The 23,038-nt window shown below is 35.1% G+C and overlaps 1 protein-coding gene, 1 non-coding gene and 1 pseudogene across 2 annotated transcripts; 1 reads left to right on the top strand and 2 right to left on the bottom strand.

The window, feature by feature from the left end:
- Positions 1-61: 61 nt before the first annotated feature.
- Positions 62-22,599, bottom strand: LOC136817072 (AMP deaminase 2-like). The gene is given in 16 exon segments (XM_067073415.1): positions 62-270; positions 272-334; positions 897-1,007; positions 2,061-2,234; positions 2,853-2,973; positions 10,771-10,934; positions 13,279-13,405; positions 13,954-14,117; positions 14,422-14,498; positions 14,700-14,754; positions 16,155-16,217; positions 16,576-16,707; positions 17,028-17,157; positions 20,641-20,896; positions 21,053-21,245; positions 21,931-22,599. Coding segments are annotated over 16 exon segments (2,469 nt in total). The 5' UTR covers positions 22,444-22,599; the 3' UTR covers positions 62-144.
- LOC136817075 (ryncolin-4-like) lies at positions 3,796-4,848 on the bottom strand (annotated as a pseudogene).
- On the top strand, positions 7,467-7,540 carry Trnak-uuu (transfer RNA lysine (anticodon UUU)). The gene has a single exon. It is a non-coding gene; the product is annotated as a tRNA-Lys (tRNA).
- Positions 22,600-23,038: the final 439 nt, after the last annotated feature.

Raw genomic sequence — 23,038 nt, 5'->3', positions numbered from 1 at the left:
CTCTTCAATTGAAATTATCAGTTCTAAAACTAAAAAATAGCGATACTGATAAGCACGCTTGAAGTATATAGCTACTAATGTAAATAAATTCGAATCCCCGCGTGGGTCCTAGTTTGACTCTCGCACCATATGGCCCCTTTCGCTTCAATTCTTGACTTGAGTTACTGATCCTGAAGCAATAGCATCTCTAGCAGCTGTTGACAAAATGTGTAACTCATCGACAAGCGTTTCATGGCGATAACAAGCTCTGATATCAGGTACGTTGGTCTTTGGAAATGTCATTGCCCTCATGTCCTCCTTCGAGATATTTGTCACCGAGCCAATGTTGTTTCACCTGAAATTGTACAAAAAGAGAAAGTCTATGAATTCATAGAATAAGGTTAAAATAAGTTAATCATTTACGAATGAGAATACACGCTTTTTTATAAGAATATCTTCTATAAAAATACTAATTATAAAACGTAATATGTTGTGCGGCGGAAAATAGAGTCTGTGTTTAGACAACAGCTATCCCCCCCCCCCGAAAAAACTCCCGTCTTCACGTTTGTTCCTCTTAGATGAAACTCGTCCTAGACTATAGCATAGTCTATAAAAATACCAGAGGGTATTCTTAGGGTATTTTTACGATTTGGCCAATTTTCACCCTGGTTCATTTACGAATTAGAATATCTTGGAATACAACGCTAAAAGCTGGCTTTAAAGAACAAAACGAAGAAAATGTTGTTTGTGACGTAATATATAAATACGACTAAATAAGCGCCCCGCTTAAATTTGCGCCCGGGCGCTTATTCGAGGATTTACGGTATATTCTCAAGTGTTAATTATAAAAAAATATCGCACAATTTAGCCACCAAAGTTCTAAAGAACGGGTATACCCATAATTTAAAATTTATTACCTTATGTTCGAAGCCGCTCATCCGAACACTGTTGCTGGTCAACTCACACATGCATGTTGGTGAAAGTTTCCAGACTTGCGCTGCGATGCTGTATTCCTCCATCAAAGCTTCCTACAAGAACAAAATAAGGTTTTGCCAGTTTAGTACCGAAGAAGCATAAAAACTGTTTAAGTATTATCTTAAAATAGTGTTAACCAAAAAAATGAATCCCCGCAAAACTTGATCGCATTTTTAAGGAGTTATATTGTCTATTAATTATAGACTTAAACCTGCCTACTTAAGGGCTCTGACCGTAGTCGGAAAATTGATTTTAGTATTTGAACATTAAAGTTATGTTTTAGGTACTTTAACACTCTTAACAAAGAATTGCCTTTATAAATTCCTTTTAAATCAAATCCCTTAGGAGTAATTAAGAATTCAATTGTAAAAATGACGTTATGAACTTTAAAAAGACGTTAATAATATGTTGCATTACCTTCTTTTATAAAAAGTGCTAAGTTTTAATGGGTAATTAGCCTTTTTGTTTCAAAGCTTTTTCAAACTGTCTGCAAAGAATTGAACTGTTTTAAAATTTTCGGAAAATTTTCGGAAAATTAATGCATCAAAAGTTATGGCTGCTTTTCTATGAAAAATTGGGATGGAAAATTGGTCAAAAAGCACTATTTTCAAGACTTTGAAGCAAATATGCTTTTAGAAAAATTTTCCGAAAATTTAATTTTAGTTCGATAAAAGATACACCATCTACCGCAAAAAAATTTTCAAAATGTTTTCTCTTAGCCGAAATTAAGCTCTTCAAAGTTGAAATACTCTTCTTCGCAAAAGTCTTCATTTTTTTTTTTCATAAATTTTTTTCATTGCGATTATTAAATTTTTAGACTCACGGATAATTGGCCTAACAGAAAAAAGTTTTGTGGGCTACATCAAGTAGAACTTCATATTTTGTGGCAAACATTAAAAATTCACTATGGTCAGAGCCCTGAAAACAAAATAAGGGACTCTTCCTTTGACAGCTGAAAATATTTTCAAAAATTAATAAACAGGGGAGTGGCAGTTTCTTATATAAGGTCCGGAGGTTGGAAGAAATCGAAAAAAATTAACAGGCGGGGGGGGACGTAAAAGATCCTTCATAATTTTTTAGATTTCAAATTGTGACCGTTTTGTTACCTTGGTGAAATGGAACTGCAATGGATCATCGGTAGAGATTGAGATCAGAAGACCTCTCTGGAAAAAATCTTGTAAAGGGTTTCTATGGTAATTCAAGAACAAACTGTTGTTGCTAAGGGGCGACATAGCAACACCAATCTGAGCCAAGTAGTACAAGTACTGCATCGCTGGCACCTGAAGAAAGATTTGGAAAATAATGTTAGAAAAGAATATTAGCAGAAAGGGCTTTCCAATAGCTATATAAAGTTGACTCTCTATAATTCGATCATCTAGAAGCCAAAAAGTTTTTTTCGAATTTAAACGATTTTTCAATACATTCGTTGTTTTTACCCGGATAAAGTCGAGGCCGAAAATCTGTTCTCGCTAAAAGTAATACTAATTTTAGGGAAAGAAGAACTAATTCACCCTAAAAATTTGCTAAAATCAATTCTCGCTAAAGACAAAAAAATTCGATTCGACCATTCGATTATCTCTGTTAAAAACACTATTACGTACATATCCTCGCATATATTATATCAGGTGAATTGAATCCGCACTAAGATTCTTGTCACTTTCCAAAATCTTTATACTATCTTTCCCGGGATAACCAGCATTAGATTGGAAAGGGTTTAGTTCTAATGGTACGGAAAATCTTGTGTTTACTAACGAAATTGCCCAACTTTCCGAAGCTCATTGTTTTAACTAACCGAAGTCCTGGTCTTTTGCCGATAGAAAAGTGGCAAAGGAATCTTTATGCGGAAATGGGAAACTTATAAAAAACAACGGTATACAATTACTGTTACAGATACTAACCTTTCTCAAGAGAAGACCATGCGAAATATTTTCCGCTAACATGAATCCTGTGACAACATGGTGAACTGGACCGGCCTCGCCGCAATGGGGTCGTAATTGGAAAATGTTGAAACCACGCTCCCTGATAACGAAAATTATGAGGATGTTCAGAATGAGACTGTAAATGGAACGAAATGTTGATCTGATATTTTGATACACGTTTTTTTATAATAACATCTAAAATTTTTTAAGCCTTCGGAAGTTCTTAACTTTTTGGGTTTCAAGCCTAAAAATGTTCTAAAAATGTTCTAAATATGTTCTTAAAATGTTCTTATTTTCACAATTTTGTGACCATTTCTAACCATTTTCCTAAGAAAACGGGGACAATCGTCCGTGCCAAAGCTTTGCAAAACGGACTTAAGGCAAAATTTAATCGGGCGCTGAGTCAGTAATTTCAATGCTACGTCTTAGATCCCGTGTAAGCTTGTTCTCCAGTCATTGAAGCCTATTTTCTTATATACTTTGTTCTTATAAAAAAAGACGTGAAGCGGATTGGCGGCCGCCCGCACTAAAGCTGTGATGGAGCGGGCCGATTCCCATCGAAAGTAGTTGATGGTACATTTGATGGAGCGCTAATTGAAAATACTTGCCGCGGAAATGAAACTTATAAGTTTAGCTGTGAGTAAGCCTTAGGGTTTCATATTAAAAGAAAATTCACGGCGGTAAATCGACCCAAAATTTTATCTTTATTTCCAATACAATAAGTATCATAGAGCCGTTTTTGTTGGTAAAATAATTAAGGCTACCAAATAGGCTACCTGACCCGAATAACTTAAGGGAGTTAAAAAACAACATTTGCGAATCTAATAAAAGGAATTTATTTTCGTAGAAAGTAGTTAAACATATAAAAATGTTACTACAAGATATAGAAGATAAGAAGCAGTATAGTTTATATCATAGCCTCTAAGCTAAAAGAAATACAAGAAAATTTCAAAAATACAAGTACGAGAAAAATTTTCAAGAATATTACTGCATTACTTCCATTGATCAACTTTTTGAATTATCGAATCTTGATGACGACACTCTTCAAAGAATCGTGATATCCAGTGAAAGCATGCCAATGGATCCCTTGGGCGTAAGGGTTGGAACCGCCAAAGAAATATTTCCCATTTAAGTTGCTTTGATGACACGCCCCATACCACCATCCGCCTTTAAAGAGTTGGGCGCAATTTTCTGGAGCATGAACATCGTTATCAGAATCAAACGTCGTAAACTTCTGTCCGTTGTGTGATGAAGTTCCGAGTTGATCGCCTGCGTCACCGGAAAAGCCAGATACTGTGAGTTTGTATTTAGAAGCTTCGTTGCCAACACTGAAACTGGTGTATCTTGCTTCCTTGGTAAATCCAGCATAATCTGTCATCTCGATCCATAATTCATTGACACCGTTCGCAGTCAAAAGATGGATGTTTTCGTTACCAAGCCAATGCTCATTTTGTAGATTCCCGAGCCACTCTTGTATGAAGCCCAATTACGGAAGAAGTTGGTGGATCCATCGACACGCCTTTGAATAACCGCCCAGCCGCCACGTTTCCATGACGATGAAGGATGTGTTGCGTTCATGTCACAATATACATCCATTAGGTTACCACCAGGTGCGATTCTGTAGATTCCACTGAAAGTATTACCAGCGTTGAATAGAGCATTGCAATCAGATTTGAGTTGACAGCTTCGACATTCACAATAATAACCATCTTGGATGTGAGCATCATCAGAGCAGCTACATTTATCACCACAGATATTGGACGGTAAGGAAGAACAGTATCCCTCTCTTTTGGAAACAGCTCCTTTATTGCAAACACCAGGACATCCCAAAGATGATACCATTGATACCAAGAGTAGGCATGATGTCAACTTTAAAATATTCATCATTTTGTTTTCAACAGTTGTCTTGATCTCGTCTTGTTATAACTTGTTCTGTGTCTTTTCCAAAACAGTAGAAGGCTTATTTATAGAGGTCATTGCGGATGACAAAAATAATTGGCAACAAATTAAAAATCTATTGCAGAATTCTTTGAAAAACATCAAATTAATGATTTGAGGAAAATCTAATTAGATGGGGATGTTTACGTGGGTAGGAAATGCGTGTTTTGATGAATCAGTTAATGCTGAAAGATTCGAAAAGAAAGCAACATCTAAGCACTTCTTCAAATTGAGTGGATTTCCTGTAAATTGGCAGAAGAAAAAATCTAGAAAATGACGTCTTCAGCTCCGGACCTATTACCATCTCTGCTCTTGCCAAAATTAACTAATCAAATTCCGATTGCTGAAAGTTGAATTCGTAGAAATGTTTCAGGATGAATGATTGGAAAATGTCAAAGATAGGGGGAAAGTAAAGACTTGATTAAAGAGAGTCAATAAAATTTGGCTGTTTTTTTCCTTATTTTATTTACGTAGAGGCTTTTAAAAACGGGACTTAAAATTATAATCTCTTAACCATTTCTGAAATGTGAGACTAGGTTATGCTTAATTTGTACATAGTTTTTTCCCAAATCGAGCCCCGTGCTCTTATAGAATTCTTTATAAATGATTAGGAATAATGATATCACAGGTAATTTCACAACATTCTGTGACAACTAACAATTCGTTTTTTTTCTTTTGTGTATGATATAATAACCCTGGGTAGTGGGTTTGTCAATTGACAGTAATGCGGCGAAAAGTTCTTGGTTTCTTCTGAATTTTCTGAAATTCCTATCCTCACAGTTCATTTATCAATAAGTTCACCCTTACCGCGCATTTCTGCTATCTTGAAAAATATACCATTAGTCGCCGCACATACCTGTCGGTCAATGTACCTGACTGCCCCCTTCCCCGGGATAACAACATACTTGTAATTTTCTTATCAATACCTCTTCGAAAATGTTGATTTTTCTCAGAAACGCCTAAACCCTAATGCGCTGACTTTGATTTGTTGGTTTTCATGAATCCCTAGAAGCTGGTATTGAAATAGAGGCTTTATCAACAGTGGGAGAGCTCGATTAGTGTTGTGAGCTTTAATTTCTCCCCCTGTTAGCGATAAACAATTGGAAAAGATATTAACTGATTAAGAAATAATAAAGGCCTAGAATAACTTTCAGCAAAAAAACAATAATTTTCCAAGATAACTATTGATGAAAACGAGGGTAATTTATGAACTTTCTGAAAATTGTGAAAGGTGTTTGTCGATAGATTCCTGTGATACTGCGATGACAACAAACCCTGTCAATTAAGTTGTGACCTGCCTATTTTTCTCTATTAGAAGAAGTGATTTGATTGTCAGATTCGATTGCCAAATCAGGAAATTTTTTGGCACAGTCTTCAGCTTCACTTACTAAGAAAGTTGATCAAAACTAGATTAGGGAACTCGAAACCATCACTTAATTGGAGCATGGTCAGCGGCAAGGGTGGTTTAGGTCTACAGTGTGTCTCAAGATAATCTATAGGATACTCTAAGCCAATGAAACGTCTACAAAAGTGAAAATCATTATACAGAATCTTTTGACAGATTCTTTAGAATAAAACTGTTTCGTTTATTCTAATGGTTTCTTTTACCTTTTAAGTACTCCAGTAGTATTAAAAAAGCAATTTTTCTTGCTTGTTGCTACTAATTTTTTAGATTGAATTATAAGTGGTCATAAAAGACATTTACTTATCCTGAAGTCTACATAATATGTTCCCGCTTCCGAGAAGTTTGGGAACGAGTCAATGTAGGACAAATACACGTTTATTTTATAAGGACATCCAAAATTTTTGAGGCCTTCAGATTCTTAACTTTTGGAGTTTTAAGCCTAAAAAATGTTCTTAAAATATGTTCTTATTTTGACCATTTTCCTAATAAATAGGGTGTTTTTGAGTCCACAAAGCCTTAAAATGTTCTTAACTTGTTCTTAACGTTTTGGCCAACGAAGCCTTATGTTCTCATATACTTTGTTCGTATAAAAAAACGTGTACCAGTCAAATTTAAAGCCAAACGATATTTAAATTGACGTCCGAGTCGTAAAAATTATAACGAAAGGTCTACGTTTTTTATGGTTCATATCATAAAATAATTTGCATTGCTTTCACAAGAGATGTGCGAGCAGCTTTATGTATGTATAAATTGGCTTTGGTAAATTGATCATGTAAGTTCTATCTCCGCTTATCATTTTAACGCCTCTTTTCAACGCCAACACGAAACGTGCTTTTCTTGCCGTATTTTCGAATTTAGGCGTAGTGGTAAAGTGGTTATCATCCTTGACTCCCACCTGGGAGGCCCGAGTTCGTGGGTATCGTGTCTCTACGATTCACTTGGTAAGTGAATATACCTTCGCCCGGGTCAAACCATGCCATGTGAGGGGAATTGGAGCATCGCTCTCCCAGTGTCGTTCGAGTGTCATGGTATACACCATGGCTTGGCAGCTCGCGTCTGTCAAGTCGCAGTGTCTGTCAGCGCCGTGATTCTTACTCCTTCGTGGGTAGGACCCATCCCGAATGCATTCAGAGGGCTCATATCTATCTATCTTTTCGAATTCATAGGGTTATCATAGATAAAATATATTTGAAAGTGATATCAAAACTTGTAATTTGACTCATATTATTAGGTTATCAAAATGAGTTCGAGCTTCCGTGGCGCAATTGGTTAGCGCGTTCTGCTTTTAACCGAAAGGTGGGTGGTTCAAGCCCAACCGGGAGCGAGAGGATTTGAATTCTCAGTACTTCAACCATAAAGTTTAAAGCCCCGAATGAACTAGATGGATTAAAAACTTTTTGACGGGAAACGGAGCCACTTATTTCCTATCTGAAAAGCATGACCCACGTGGTTTTCACGTGCGTGCGTTTTATAGCACGATTTTCGAAAGCGCTAGATTCAATCCGTCATCCAAAAAGTTAACTCAATAATGACTTCAATTGCTCAGGAAAGTGGAACCTAGGTAAGCTGGTTGGTGTGATATCGTTGTACATTTAAAAACAGGAACAACCAAACTTTTGTTTCAAAATATCTGTTCTTTTTTTCCAGGAGAGGGAATTTCGGAGTAAAATCCAAGAAACATCCATTTTACAAGCAGTTGAAAAGATCTAGGAAAGAGTATAAAATATCTGTTTCAAAAATCAAGGAGCAATAAATTATATAAAAATTGCATTCACTTTTCCAGCAAACCTTAAATGTTCCCTGTCTTAATAATCCAGGACCAAATTCAAACCGAGAGCAGAAGCTATTTTCCCAGGAGCATCTCAGCGCTAAGTTAAAGCGAGGGTTAAAGAACATAAGAACAGATGAATTTTTCCAGTAGTCATGATTTAAACTCAGAACAGATGTTAATTTCCAGGAACTCAATATTTTTCAAGAACAGATACATACATTTAGTCGGGCAAGGAAAGAACAGATGTATTTTTCCAGGCAAAGTTATCATTCAGAATAGATAATTTGTAATTTCAAGCTGTTGGCTACTCTTGAAAAAATATATTACGAAAAACTTGAAAAATTTCAATATAATATATAGGACTATGAAAAAAGGGAGGGATATATTTTCTACTAGCTACTGGAAGCTTCTAATAAGTGTTTAAAAAAATGACAAAAAAAACTGCCAATTTATAAAGGCTCTAGAAATTTTAGTAACTTTAATACATTTTTTAAAACATTTGTATCTAATTTTTATCGGCGACCCAAAAAATATCTGCAATCTGATTGGTTAAAAAGAGTACAATATATCTTGTATTTTACATGTAAAAATATAAATTGACGAAAAGATGTTGTTGCATTGAAGCGGTAGCAGCAATCTAACATCACTTTGCTACAAAAGTGCCCTGCGCTTTTTTCCAACACAAAAAGTGCATTTTTTGGGTCACCGATAAACCAGTTATCAGACATTTGCTCGTACAATATGGAAATATTTTACTCATTCCGGATTTTCCGTATATTTTCCTCGCCTACAGGCTCGGAAAATATTGTACGGAATAATCTCGGAACTCGTAAAATATTTCTCATATTGTACTCGCAACTGTCCGATAACTATTACATACTATACAGATTTTGAGTTTTCAGATTTAGCAATAAAATTTTATTGAAGCGAAGAGTAATATCAATTTTGTTATTGTGGACCGCACGCGGTTTGCAAGGAAACACATCCGACAACACTTTGTAAAGTTTGAAGTAAAAATAACATTTTGTCTGGATTTTGAAAGAAAAAAAGTGGGTAGGGTTAGAAAATTGACCTGACGACAGAAAGTTAACATAACAGTGAAATGAAATTCACAACTTTTGACAGGAAGGGCTGTCTTCGATTCTGAAATTTTGATTTATGAGAATTTTTAAAATATTTACATTATGGGTAATAATAAAACTTTCATAAAACATTCGATACGATTTGTATTGTATAGTGTACTTTAACTGATTAAATATTTTATAACCGTAATAGCATGATAACCAATAAAGTTCTTATATGTACACTAGAAAATCAATACACGTTGGTGTAAATTCATTCCATTATGGATATTCTTAACTTTTTTGGGAAAATCATCCTAAAATATTCTTACAGCATTCTTAGGTTAAGATCCTACGTAATTCAGACTAGATTTAACATTTAGTACATACGTCTCAAGTATAAAATGACATTTTGTGAAAGGGGCGAGCCTTACTTGGGGGTAATTGACAATTTATAATTGAAAATGCTCTAAAAATGGCATTCTTAGCTCGAGTAGCAAAATTCCATTCTTCGCATTATTCTTAATTTTTTGGCCGTTTTCATCACGGACATTCTTATAAAGTGTATTCTTATAAAAAAAAACGTGTAAGCGACGAGGTCATGCGTCTGACAGAGTTGTATAAACCTGTTTAAACTTCACATATTCCACGCGCACAGCATGGCAGAGAATATCTCCTTTTATACTATACATCGCATAAGTTTGCAGAGTAAAAACAGTTAAAAATTAAATACAATACATGTTCACCTTTCAGTGGGTTTACCAACTGACGGTATGTGCGGTAAAAAAAACTGGCTTTTAGAACCGCACCTTTACATTCTCAAATTTTAAACTGTTGTAGAGCAAAGAAATCGGATTTTTCGGGCAAAAATTAGCAAATTTTCCTAGATTTGTTGAAATTTCCACCCTTACAAGTCCATCCTTAGAATTAATTTCTGCTCTCTTAAAAACATACCCTTAGCCACTGGTATGGTCAGATAGCATATCCAAAACCGCTAGTAAGGGTGTAAATTTAAAAGTCACGCGCTCGTTCCTGGTAACTTCATTGGGCAATCTTTTCAAACGAAAAGTCCAGTAAAACGATACGTGAAATGAGAAAAAAAGAAATCTTTGCTACCAGTCGAATTGTCTCTAACCTCCTAACATACCAAGCGAGATAAAAAAATATTTTGTGCCAACCAAAAAAAGGTGAAATAAAATGCGACTAGCAGGTTTATTGCTGAAGAAAAACACAATAACAGTTTCAAACCAGTGTCTATGACATGATTTATAGGCCAACCATTGTCTAATTATGAATAGCGTCTGAGAATTATCAAACATGGTTAGTCAGCAATATCTCCTCCACATAAACTATGTCCTCGTTTTACTTGTCAAATTCTGATTCCCATTGAAATTTATCTCAAAGAAGAAAGTAACCACTTAAAACCAAGTGATAGGGCCACGATATACTGACTAAGGGGGCGCTAGACGGGCAAAAATTTATGAATTTTAGGTCAACAGGTCTGTTTTAACGTTATCACACAGAACTTGGCTTGATTAGCAACATTTCTTTTTGCTCTGAAAAAATGTGGTCACAGCCCCCCCCCACCCATACTGCCGCGGCGCCTGGCATATGTTGATTATCATGAAAAGAACGAAAAAAAAGATCTTGTTTAAAACCTTATAGAGGATAGAGGATATACATTTCATCAGGAAGAAAATCATATATTAAATAATCACATACCTTCTCAGATGGTTGAGTACCACCAAATTTGAATACATGTAGTAAAGGTAATAAGCGTAAGGTGGATTGTGTTCCTTTTTCCAATTCTTTGGTTTAGGGCTGTGTTTGCTGAACGAGAATGGTTCTGGCTTGCTTTCATCATCCACACTATCAAAACCAATCACCTGGTGAAAAGCAAAGTAAAGACAATTTACCCTAGTAAGTAAGTTTGCGACCGCAGTCGAGGGCGACCCGAAGGCTCCCTTTTCGTATATAGCTGTCTACCCGAAGGTAGGGGAGGGCGCCACTCCTTTCCCTGGATTTCTCCACATTCCCTTGATCCGTCTCTTTAGTTGCTGAGCATCAAGCAGAGAGGCATCAAGTACCATTTTTGGAATCTTTGGTATGACCCGGCTGGGGATCAAACCCACAACCTTCCGCACCGTAGCTGGATGCTATACCTTCATGCCACGGTCGCGTTTACCCTAAATCTAAAATACGTTTGAGTTTATCGACGTAATAATATTCATATTGTAGGGTTATTATGGCTTGGATCATAAGATTTACGTTTGGCTACGTACGCTTCGAGAGATTCTTCTCCCATCAACTTGCAAGGTTTGTTCTAAAACCTTCTCATTACCCATAATTACAGATAATTAGTGTAATTTTTTTAATTAGTGTCTTTTCAAGTAAAAAGTACGATATCCAGGGATAAGCATCTTTATGAGAGAGGATATGCAGGGGTTAAGCATATTTTTAAGAGTGGATATCCAGGGGGGTCTTTACTAATAAAGTAGGATATCCAGGGGGTTCGATACTTCGAAAAATCGATATCCTCAACAGTTGGGGTAAAAGATTTTTCTGGAAAAGCCCATTTTCTAGTCTAATGAAATCTTCAAATAACTCAATAAGGTTGTGAGTTGATTACTTGGTCCTGTCTTTAGTGAAACGAACATCTTTTTATGTAAGTCTGTTCTTAAAACTACGTCACAGTGTGGATCTAAACCACACTGAAACGACCGCCTTCCATCACGCGTAGTCACGCTCGAAAAAGAGCGCGCGCACATTATTAACGCCTAAATGTCATCTCCAGTACATTTTAGATTATTCATTGAAAACAGATTACAATATAGTCATTTTTCATGTCTCGATTATTCAATTCCGAATAAAAGACATTCAGCGAAAAAAAAGAGACACACCTGGGTAATCTAGTTAAAAAAGCCGAAAGTAAATGGTAGACAAAGTAATGAGTCAAGGCAAAACGAGATTAGCGTACCACTATGAAAGAAACCGCCTCCGGCGGTCGATGAAATTGAACTCCGCAAACTTTAATGCAGTTTCTAGTCATGTACCATCATAGAGTTTGTCATTTATGGCCACACAAACGTTAAATAGATAAAGGATAAGATTGAGAGAGTTCAATATATCTAATTCTTATTTCGGTCTGTAAAAATCCTGTTCGGGGGATAGGGGTGGTGTTGTTGTTCGGCTACCTTAAAGGTTTTGCTTTTACATAAGTGTTTACGTTTCATATCAGACACACATTTCATATCAGGACAGTGCCTTGCTATTCTTTTATTATGCTGATATATAAGCAAAAAATGTTTTTCTTTTCCTTTTTCTGACCAATCTTACTCCACATCCGTGTCAATCCCAATGTGAAAAACCTTGTGAATTGAAACTGATGAGTAAGCAAACGATATCACTCTTATTTAAAAATAAAACCTTTAAATGAACAAGTTCTATGATGGTACATGACTAGAAGCTGCATTAAAGTTTGCAGAGTTCTATTTCATTTTTAGAACAGACTTTCATAAAAAGGTGTTCGTTTTATTAAAATACGGAACCAAGCAATAAACTCTTACTAAATTTCCTTATAAAAAATATACAAATTTTGAAAGGGTTGGGGTAAAATTGATTTCATTTGTTTCCCACAAATGAAATCAATTTTATCTTTTTTTGTAAGAGAAACAGGTCGTTCGAAAATATATTATCAGTAACATTTATAAAATAACAGAAAAATGCTTGAAAAATAACAACGACAGATAAGAATTTTGCAACATACTCTCGATGTAATAGACATTTTTGTGACTGATTTAATCTGTCACTTGTCAACAAAGTGCCTGACACCCCTTGAACTAAATCAATTTCTTCTTAGAATAAAAATTTCTTAGTTAGTTTGCAAAAGTTTGAGAGGGATTTTGCCATTTGTAAAAAACGAATTTTGAGTTGATGGGGTAAAATAAAAATAAAAAAAATATCAAATCATCCATACATAATTATATATCGCATAATGAAGGCTTCATAATTATGCAATGTATAAGAAAGGTTGTAAAATTATACATGTCAGTAAGACATCAACATGTGAATAAATTATCACATGTCAATGAAAATGCTTAGTAAAAATGCATAATTATCCCAACAATTTTCTTACAACATCAACAGAAATAAAAAACAAACACAGAGGAAATCCCCTTTCTTTAAGTGCATTTTACTCCAATGTAAATAAGGAAATTTATGGAAACCAACCTGTCTCAGGAACTGGTGCATTTCCGGGTGTGATGAAGGATTGATTGTAGCTTCAAAGAGAGGTCTGAAAATGTTGTCGATGATTTCTTCAAAGCTTTCGACTTGTTTGTTGGCAAAATAAATGTCACTAAAAATATCAATTTATTTCAAAAGATTCGTTAGGTCTCAATTAAGTCAAAATCCCTTAAAAAAGTAAGAAAAGAATTCGGACAGAATTGATATGTTCAAGTTTGCGGAATAATATTTTTGCAACATTTAGTACCAATTTGCAAACATTACACATTGTACTTTCAAAAAGGTACATAATTACACAAAACGTCACAGAAACCTCCAAAACCTTTCTTTTTTTAATCAAACAATTCCTCCTATTTTGTTTCGAGCCTGAGAAAATAGTTTTGACTTTTGACCTCTACATGTTCAGTGCAACTGTTAATGGCACGGTTAGCATTGCAGTGAAATGAATTAAATGTAAAAAGGTTTGCAGTGTAGGGTCAGAGGTGGTAAAACTTTGACCTGAAGAAACTGATTGAGTCAGCTTTAATGGAAATACCTGGTCCCTGCGTATCCTAGGCTTTATTTACGTTACTGATTGACACCAGAGAATTATTATTTAGTGCTACCAATAAGCATATAAAAGCTGATAATACGCAGGGAATGAGGTTGGGAGATACTTACTATAGACGTGGGATTTGAATCAGCCATCGAACATTGTACGAGCTGATGTCATGTTTGATCACCCACTTTGCCAAAGAATCCCATTCAGATTTCTTACGACCATAAATTGAAATCCGCAACTCTGCATTTTGATATTTACTCTCTTCCAAATCTTCAATCACTTCCTACAATGAAGGAAAAAAATTGACGTGAAGAAATAACCGCATGGTTAGCTGAATGAAGTAACAATAACCCTAAAGCAGTTGAAATGGGTAAATTAAGTAATTTTTTGAGTCCATAAGAGATGGTCGAATATTTTAGGATCTAGATTTTAATGTCAAATTGCATGAAATCGTCGAGCAATCAACAAAATATAACATTCAAAATGTCTGAGTGATGAAGAAAGTCTATAATTTCTTCATTCCATGAACTGTAAAAGATGTAACGTTAAACTAACTAAAACATAGCTCAAGCTCATCCAAATCCTACCTTTATCAATTCAGCAAAATATCTACCACCCATGTAATTGTCTGTTTTCATGAAAATTTCACGAACTTTACTTTTCCCTAAAAGGAAGTCAAGGTGTTAATATGCAGAAGTGGGGTATCATCTTGGACATTATAATTATCATAAAAAGACAGAAAAAATTCTTTCCAGTTGCAGAGAGATGGCAAATCAAGAGACTGAATAAATTGTGGAAATATTACTAAAAATGATGTGTCTTCAAGTGGTAAATTTGCTGGATAACATTTAAAAATACTACATACCAATTGGGTTATATTTGGCATTGAATTTATCAAATCTATGAAATAAACTCCCATCCTAAAGAATAAAAGTGACAGTTTTTCAGCAGAGATTTTTTACTGAGAGATGTGACAGAAAAACTTTTTATTTTAAAAAAGTGCCTAGATTTTCAGTATCTTATAATTCAGTCAGTTTACTTTGGTAGCAGTAGTTGTACAATGAAAATACTGGTAGGAGAAGATAATTATTTATGTTCAATTGGGTGCAGTTTTATTTTCAATTTTTTCAGTTTTATTTTCAACTTTTGTGTTTTTTTTTAATTCAACTGGCTTTAATAGGAAGAAAATATTAGAAAATATTACAAAATGACTCTTTGGAAAATTGTTGTGTGTGTGTGTTATGAACAAATAAACAAGTAATCATTTGATTACGGATCGATCATCATACACTATAGATTTTTATTTATCATTTCCGACTTTGATTTGACTTAGCATTGCTTTGTAAACAAACTTTGACATCCTGTTGTTTATTGAGGTAAGAGTAGGTGTTTTTAACAAGTATAAACATTTTTTTATGGAATTTGGAAAAATATGATGCTCCTAATACAAAATAGTCTCTCTAACATGTTTGCTCATTTTTGAGTACTTTTTTAAACTGGTTTGTTCTGGAATTTGATTTGTTTTGATAAAAAATTCTTACAAATTTAGAAATAATTGTAGATGATTTCAAATTCCAAACCTGATTCAGCTTGCTTTATCATTTAGAAATATTTAGGTGGAACCAAAACTTTTTTAAATTCTCCTGATGGAAATCAATCACAGAGAAAAAAAGTTACAAATTTCAACTCTTTGCAAAATTGTTATTTGCATGTTATGAATAAATAAATCATTTGATTGCAAATCAGTCATCAGACATTATCAATTTACATTCGAATTATTATGGCTTTATAAACAAACTTTTACATCCTGTTGTTTATTGAGGTAAGAGCAGAGGTGTTTTTCGCAAGTACATTTTTAACAATGTTTTGAAAAGAATAAGATGCTACTTTGCTACCAATTCAACCCTGCACTGCATGCTAATTCTTTTCAAACAATATTCTGTTATAGCTATTTTATCAAAAGCATCCAATTTTTATTAAAAGTGTATGGAAAAACCCTTGTTTTCAATATGAATAGGGAAACTTGTATTACTCATGAAAAATAAAAAAATGTGTCAGTACATCAAAAATTAATGTTTACAAAATGATTCACAGTGTGCAATAAAGTTTTACTGAATGAATTAACTTAAACTCAATTCAAATTTTGAAAATATTGCAAAGAATATAAAACTTCCAAACTTTAAAATCATTAGGTTTGAACATTTTCTTTTTGATTTTGTGATTGATTTTGTGAACAAAATTTAAAACAACCCCAAAATAGACAGCTGGGAATATATTTTTCACCAGTGCCATAATTCTATTAATATTCAACTTGACTTACAGCATGCACGTCCAGTTTATCCACACTCAAATCATAAACATTCAGATTTAACTCATCAAAAACCTGAAATAAGATAAAATAGGGGAAATAGGATCCTTACAAAGAAGCTGATGATAAGAAATAAGATTGCATTAAAATGATTGGATCTTTCATTGTAATATATAAAAAATAGTGATGTTTCTTTCAGAAGTAAAACAGTCTTACTAGGGATAAGATACTGGAAAGCACTAATTTTAGCTCCCATGTAAAGATTCATTCTAAAAGTTTTTAAAAATAAAAATACACTGAAAATAGTAAATAGACTGAGGAAGTTCCTTTCCTCCAAGACTTTGAACACCAAATGTCTTAAAAGTACTCTGTTCAAATTTTCAAGCTTCATCTACAAACAAGTAATATGTGTAGAGTAAAATAATAAAGGTACCTGAGAAAGAGTAACCGGTTTCCCATCTTTCATTTCTACAACATCATCCCCATGTTTTTTTACTTTCTTTTTGATGAAACGAAGCAAATGTTTTTGGTTCATAGCTGATGAAGCATGAATGTGAGTGTCCACCTTAAAAATGGGGGAGTAGCATATTGCAAATCATAGTTAAAGCTTTTAAAAATACTGGATTTGTTAATCTTTAGCATTCCTCATATACATCCTATGCCCAAGTTCAGGAGTTGCCATAAAGCCATTATGGTAATAACCAGGAGGGCACATTGCTATACACTGTAGCATTCCTCATATATGAATTTCATAAAGTGGGTCTTGTGATACTGAGATAATAGTTAATTTTTGATTTCATGGTTTGAAAATCACACTTTACAATCATGATAAAATTAGGAAAAGGAGATTTTAAAGGTCTTCAAGATTAATGACAAGATTCATACTTTTCTGACGTTGTAGAAATCACGATGAGGTATTTCCTTTTGGGAGGCAAGCTCTTTCATCTCATTCAATAAACAATGTAATTTGAACTTTGAATGGAGATACTGAAGTCGGCGAAATGTGAATGATTTCCTGAAAAAGAAAAATAACAGACAATTCTTTAAATCAATAAACTGACATATTATTGGTATTATCAATTGTCAGCATTGGACCGATCCTTTCCACAACTGATGATGGTGGACCTTGAAGCTCCGGATGTGGACGTGTCGCGAACGGCCACATTGACACACACACGAAAAGCGTTAAAAAGGAACATTGTGCAAATTCTATCTCAAAACGCTCTTGGTCTCAAATCGGATGATCGTATCAACGAGATTACTCTAATGCTACATAAAAGGAACATTTTTATTTGTTGTATACAAGAAACTTGGAGAACAGGACCAGAGAATCTTGACGGTAATTATGGATATAAACTTTTGTTATCTGGCAAAGAAATTCAAACAAACAATAGAGGTTCGCTAGGAGTCGGTATTATCCTCAGCCCAAATGCTCATAATGCCTGGAAAGCGGCAGGATGTGAGATTCATCGCTTTAGTGCTCGAATAATAGCAGTGCGTTTAACGATGGTCGACATTGATAATAGAGACATAGGACTGTTCGTAGTCTCTGCTTATGCACCAGTCGGAGTTGCTCCTGAAACCGAATGGGACAATTTCTTTAACGATCTAGATGCATGTATCTCAAAAAAGCTTCCAAATGATATTCTTATAATTGGAAGTGACACAAATTCGAGCATTGGTTGTCTCAACAAAACTATTGACTATTATAATAACTCTTGTGTGGGACAATTTGGGTTATCGTATGCTAACGATGCCGGACATCGTTTCGCCTCCCACTTATCATTAAACGAACTACTTGCAGTGACGACTTGTTTTCGAAAGAATAATTACGCAACATGGATCCACCCTAGATCTAAATTAAAACACCAAATCGATCATTTTATCGTAAAAAAGGAACATTTCAAATATGTGATGGACGCTGGAGTCTCTCAAAACGTGATCGACTCAGACCATTCAGCCATAGTATGTAAACTTCGAATGATTTCACGCCTCAAAAAGAAAACTTCTCTACGAGATCGCCTGATACGTCTTGATTATAGTGGACTGAAAAGTGATGTAACCAGTCAAAATTTCTGTGCTTCCGTTATGGAGAATTACAATATTCAACCCCCTTCAAACAGTCCATATACACGTTTATCTGACTCTGTCAAAGCGACATCTAGTACGCTTCCACAAAAGAAAAAGCCTTCACCAGGTTGGTTCACTGCAGCAGAGGATAGTTTAATTCCATTAATTGAAAAAAGAAACATTGCAATGTTGAAACATTTGTCAAGACCGCTTCGTTCTACCGCCGAGAAGCTGAAACAGGCTAGGAAAGCCCTAAAGCGTACAGTAGGGAAAGCTAAAAATGAATGGATTTTTTCGAAATGTAGTGAACTGAATAACGCCTCAAACACAGGGACTAAAGTGTTTTGGGAAAATATCAAACAACTCAGTGCTGGTCTGTGTAAAACAAAAGCTAGTGCTGTACCATCAATGAAAAAACCGGATGGTTCCATTTGTAAAACTCCGGAAGAAAACGCGCTCGTTTTTCAAGATCACTTCAAAGCTTTGTATGGTCGTCAACCTATCTATGATGACTCAGTTCTCTCCTTACTTCAACCCAAAGAAGCCGTTACCGGTCTTGATAACTTCCCCACTGATGAGGAGATAGTAAAGGCTACTTGTAAGCTAAAGGAGAAAGCTCCAGGTGATTCCGGAATTCCGCCACAAGTGTGGAAATCGATCATTCAAAATGAATCTACTTACGAAATTTTCAAATCCGTGATTTTAGACTTTTGGGAGAATGAAAAACCACCCCTAGAATGGGAGAAAGGATTGCTAAAGGTTCTTCCAAAGAAAGGAGACCTTAGTATGCCCGGGAACTATCGTGGCATTATGCTACTTGAAACGTGTTATAAAATTGTAGCTATAATATTGCATGACAGGCTCCGCCCTGTTGCCGAATCCCTAGACAACGAAGCGCAATGTGGTTTTCGATCAGGGAGAGGATGTGCGGATGGAGTTTTTACCGTCAAAATGGCTATAAAGAAGAGAAAAGAGCACGGCCTTGAATCTTGGGTCCTATTTTTGGATCTAGTTAAGGCATTCGATCGTGTCCCTCGTGAACTGTTGTGGCAGGTCTTAGAAATTTTTGGCATACCTGCTAAATTGATTCGCCTTTTAAAATCGCTACATGCTCGTGTCGAGGTGAAATTTGTTATTAATGATGTCACAAAGTCAATTGAAAGTATTATTGGAGTCAAACAGGGGGATATTTTGGGTCCTCTGTTGTTCATATTTTATCTTGCAGCCGTAATGATATCATGGCGTAATGCGTATGATAGACCGGTCTGTATTTTCCATACGAAGTTCGATGATGTATTAACTGGTCGTAGATACAACACAAAGAGAAATATCGAGGAATTCTCTTTACCAGATTCGGAATATGCTGATGACACAGCTGTTTTATTCACATCGCGTGAATCGACTGAAACGTACGTACCCCTCCTCTTCAATCATTTTAATAGATACGGTCTCGAAATACATGCTGGCACCGACGAAAAACCCTCCAAATCAGAAATCCTTTTCGTTGCAGCACCAAAACGCATCTATGCAAATCCTTCTACATACGATGGCTGCAATCTGTCAAATATTGTTCTACCAGGTGGCGCACATTTACCAATAGTGGATCGCTTTTGTTACCTGGGCTCTTTTCTGACGAGAGATTGTAATGATAATGTTGATGTTGATGCCCGAATCAATTCGGCAAGTCGGGCATTTGGTAAATTGAGAAATTGTTTATTTTCGTCAACCAGTATTTCATACAAAGCTAAGAAATTTGTATACGAATGCATTATCTTGGCTATTCTCTTACACGGTGCTGAACACTGGTGTTTAACCGAAAATCTTTTCCGAAAATTACGTTTATTCCATGCTAGATGTGTACGTGCAATGTGTCGTGTGAACCGGCTCCACACCCGTGTGTATAGAATCAGAACGTCTGATCTGTTAAATCGTTTATCTCTGAAATCCGTTGATTCGTACGTGAATCGCCGTCAACTTCGTTGGCTGGGTCATGTCGCTCGTATGGATCAACAGCGACTACCCAGAAAAATGCTAACTTCGTGGGTGCCATCGAAACGCCCTCGTGGAGCACCAAACTTCACATATGGAAGAGGAATTTATAAGTGCTTGAAAAAGGTTGGTTTGTCAAAAAATGACTGGTATCAAAAAGCTTTGAATCGTCTGGATTGGCGTAAAATTATTAATTCCAAGTAGCATATTTTTTGATAGTTTTATCTAGTTACTTATTTGCATAATTTTTCCTTTTTTCGCTTTTTATTTTATCTACCTAGCGCTGTGATCTCTATCTTAGGATAGGGCCTATTCCCTGTGCTAAGGGAAGGTTTATCTATCTATCTATCTAATAAGTACTTGAAGCATATATAATTAGATCAATTTCAAGAGGACCTAAACAAATATTTTATTATGATTTATAAAAACAGTAACATACACAGGCCCATGAGTTGAAAGTGCTAGTAGAAACTTTTGATCTTCCATGAATTCTTCAATGCAGGGATAAGGATGCAATGTGCTCTTCTTGTTTGGTGAGTCTCCATCAACCGGTTTTTTGCAACTCAAAACTTGAAAAACACCATCGACAAGTTCAACATTGTATCCAATATCTCCTGGGATATCACACTCAAATGGTTTCCAAACACTTCCATCACAATTCAGGTTGGGATTTCCTTGTTCCAATACACAAGTAGCTAAACAAATAATTCGAATTTTTTATTCATAGGGGAAAATCAGTCTACAAGTACAATCCTTCCAAAAATAACTTTCAACATTTAATTGCAATTCAACAATGCGTTCAAACTATCATCTTACTTCAAACAAAGTTACAACATGAATAAGAGTATTACGTCTTGGAGTTGTTACAGCATCCTCAGCCAATTTATTGTACATTTTATCCAACTTATACTCATCATTGACATTTTCCAAAGACGACGCAGTTGTAGAATTGAAACTTTGAAGACTCAAAGCCATATACTTTGCCCTGATATACAAAGCTTCACATAACAGCTGAGCAGCTTGATTTAACTCGTCAACAGGAACCTATTAAAAAAAGGAAGTAAAGAGTAATCATTGACGATGTAAGCTAATTACTATGCAGAGATAAGTTTTATTCTTCAATTATAATACTATAGTATTGAAGTTCTTCTGCAAAAACAGTAGGAAATCAGAAATCTTGTTTTGGAAAGTATTTTATGTTTCAAATTAACTTTCACGAGAATAAACATAATGTAACCAACAGATTTAATTTCCTTGATTTGATCAATTGATTGATTGAGTCAATGTAAAGCACCACCTTAATTTCAAAAAATTTCCCAGCCCATTGGCCCCAACTTAATGGGGCCTCCTTAGTAACTATATCATTTAGCCCCCTCACTTTCAAAATCCATCTCTGAAAAACAAACATAATAAACAGAACAGAAGAAAATAAACAATTATTATAATTACATAAATCATCTTAAAACTAAGAGCTAATTCTATCAATATATTCTATCTACCTGGCAAAAATTAATCTCATTGAATTCTAACTTAATTTTTACAGTTCATAGAGACCTATTCTTTTATTGAAGGGATGGGAATGATTTAGTTGGACCTGTGCCCTGTATTCTTATTTCATTCTTTCTGACAGCTAGCTAATATAAAAAAATCACTAAAAATCTTTAATCAGGAGATTTGACAAAAAAAACATGAATTTAAAAAAAGAAAATTAAGATATACAGATTCTTACCCCAGCAGCACCTTGCTCCCCTACATTAATCCTTTGAAAGCAAGGTGTTAACTTCCTTGCCAAGTCAAAATTAAGGTCTTCAGTACATCGATGTTTAGAATCTCCATCAAAACTTTGAGTATCAGCAACTGTTTCTTTCCGCTTACGGTTTGCTCTTTGCTCTATCTCTACTTCTTCTTGCAGTAAAGCCTGCTTCTCAATTGGTTTTTGAGGAAAATTAAAAAGTGTAGTTTGATCTTGTGCATGGGCAAATTCAAAATTTGAATCAAATGCATCATTTGATGATGAAAAATGATCCAGTGTACTTTGAAAGGTCGATGTATACATTGACATGACTGATGTAAGAGGTTTGGTTTTGTGTGCAATATGCTTCCAATTATCGATTATTTTCTCCCTTCTGGCTTTATCTTTAGGTGAACGAAGGTTAGCACCTGCATCACTATCTGTGTCACTGTCCTCAATGCTTGTAGTTGATATAGGTTCGAGACTTTGTTTACCTTTGCCAGACGCCATTGTTGTTACCCTATTGAAGGTCAGCGAGCGGCGAGTGAAGTATTGTTCTTCTCACTCGCCAAAGGAACTCGCTGGTTTTAGTTACTCGAAAAAGACATAAATTATCAGGGAAACCCCTAATTTATTTTTTCACGGGTTTTCTTTTAGTTTTCCCCTAAGAAAAAAATGGAAAATAGTAGAAAAACTGTCGTCGTGATATTTTCCAGTTTTTTTATCTTTTTATTTAAAATTTTGTAATTTTACTAGTGAAACGAGAATTTGACAAGGGGGGGGGGTTTCAGGGGTCTTAAATACCGTCATACCGACAAGATTTTGGGTCAAATACCGTAATACCGTCGGTGAAGGAAGCCTAATACCGATACCGATATTATATTTATGTTTTTTTTCTCGAAAAGAATGAATTTTCAGCTATCAAATCTATTGTGTAGTAACAAATGAGAAATTGTACAAACAAGTTTTGTAATTTATGAAGCCCCCCAGTCAACCCTCAATTCACGCACAAATTTTTGCCAATTCACGTATTCACGCGCGAAAAAAACCATTTTTGCTTTTACATCTTTGGTTAAACGATTGTGACCTTATTGGGCTAAATTTA

The sequence above is a fragment of the Clytia hemisphaerica genome, unplaced genomic scaffold (assembly GCF_902728285.1).
Source record: "Clytia hemisphaerica strain Z4C2 unplaced genomic scaffold, Clytia hemisphaerica genome assembly, whole genome shotgun sequence".
Lineage (NCBI taxonomy): Eukaryota > Metazoa > Cnidaria > Hydrozoa > Leptothecata > Clytiidae > Clytia > Clytia hemisphaerica.
Note: the sequence above shows the minus strand (reverse complement) of the source record. Positions and strands in the feature narration are given on the sequence as shown.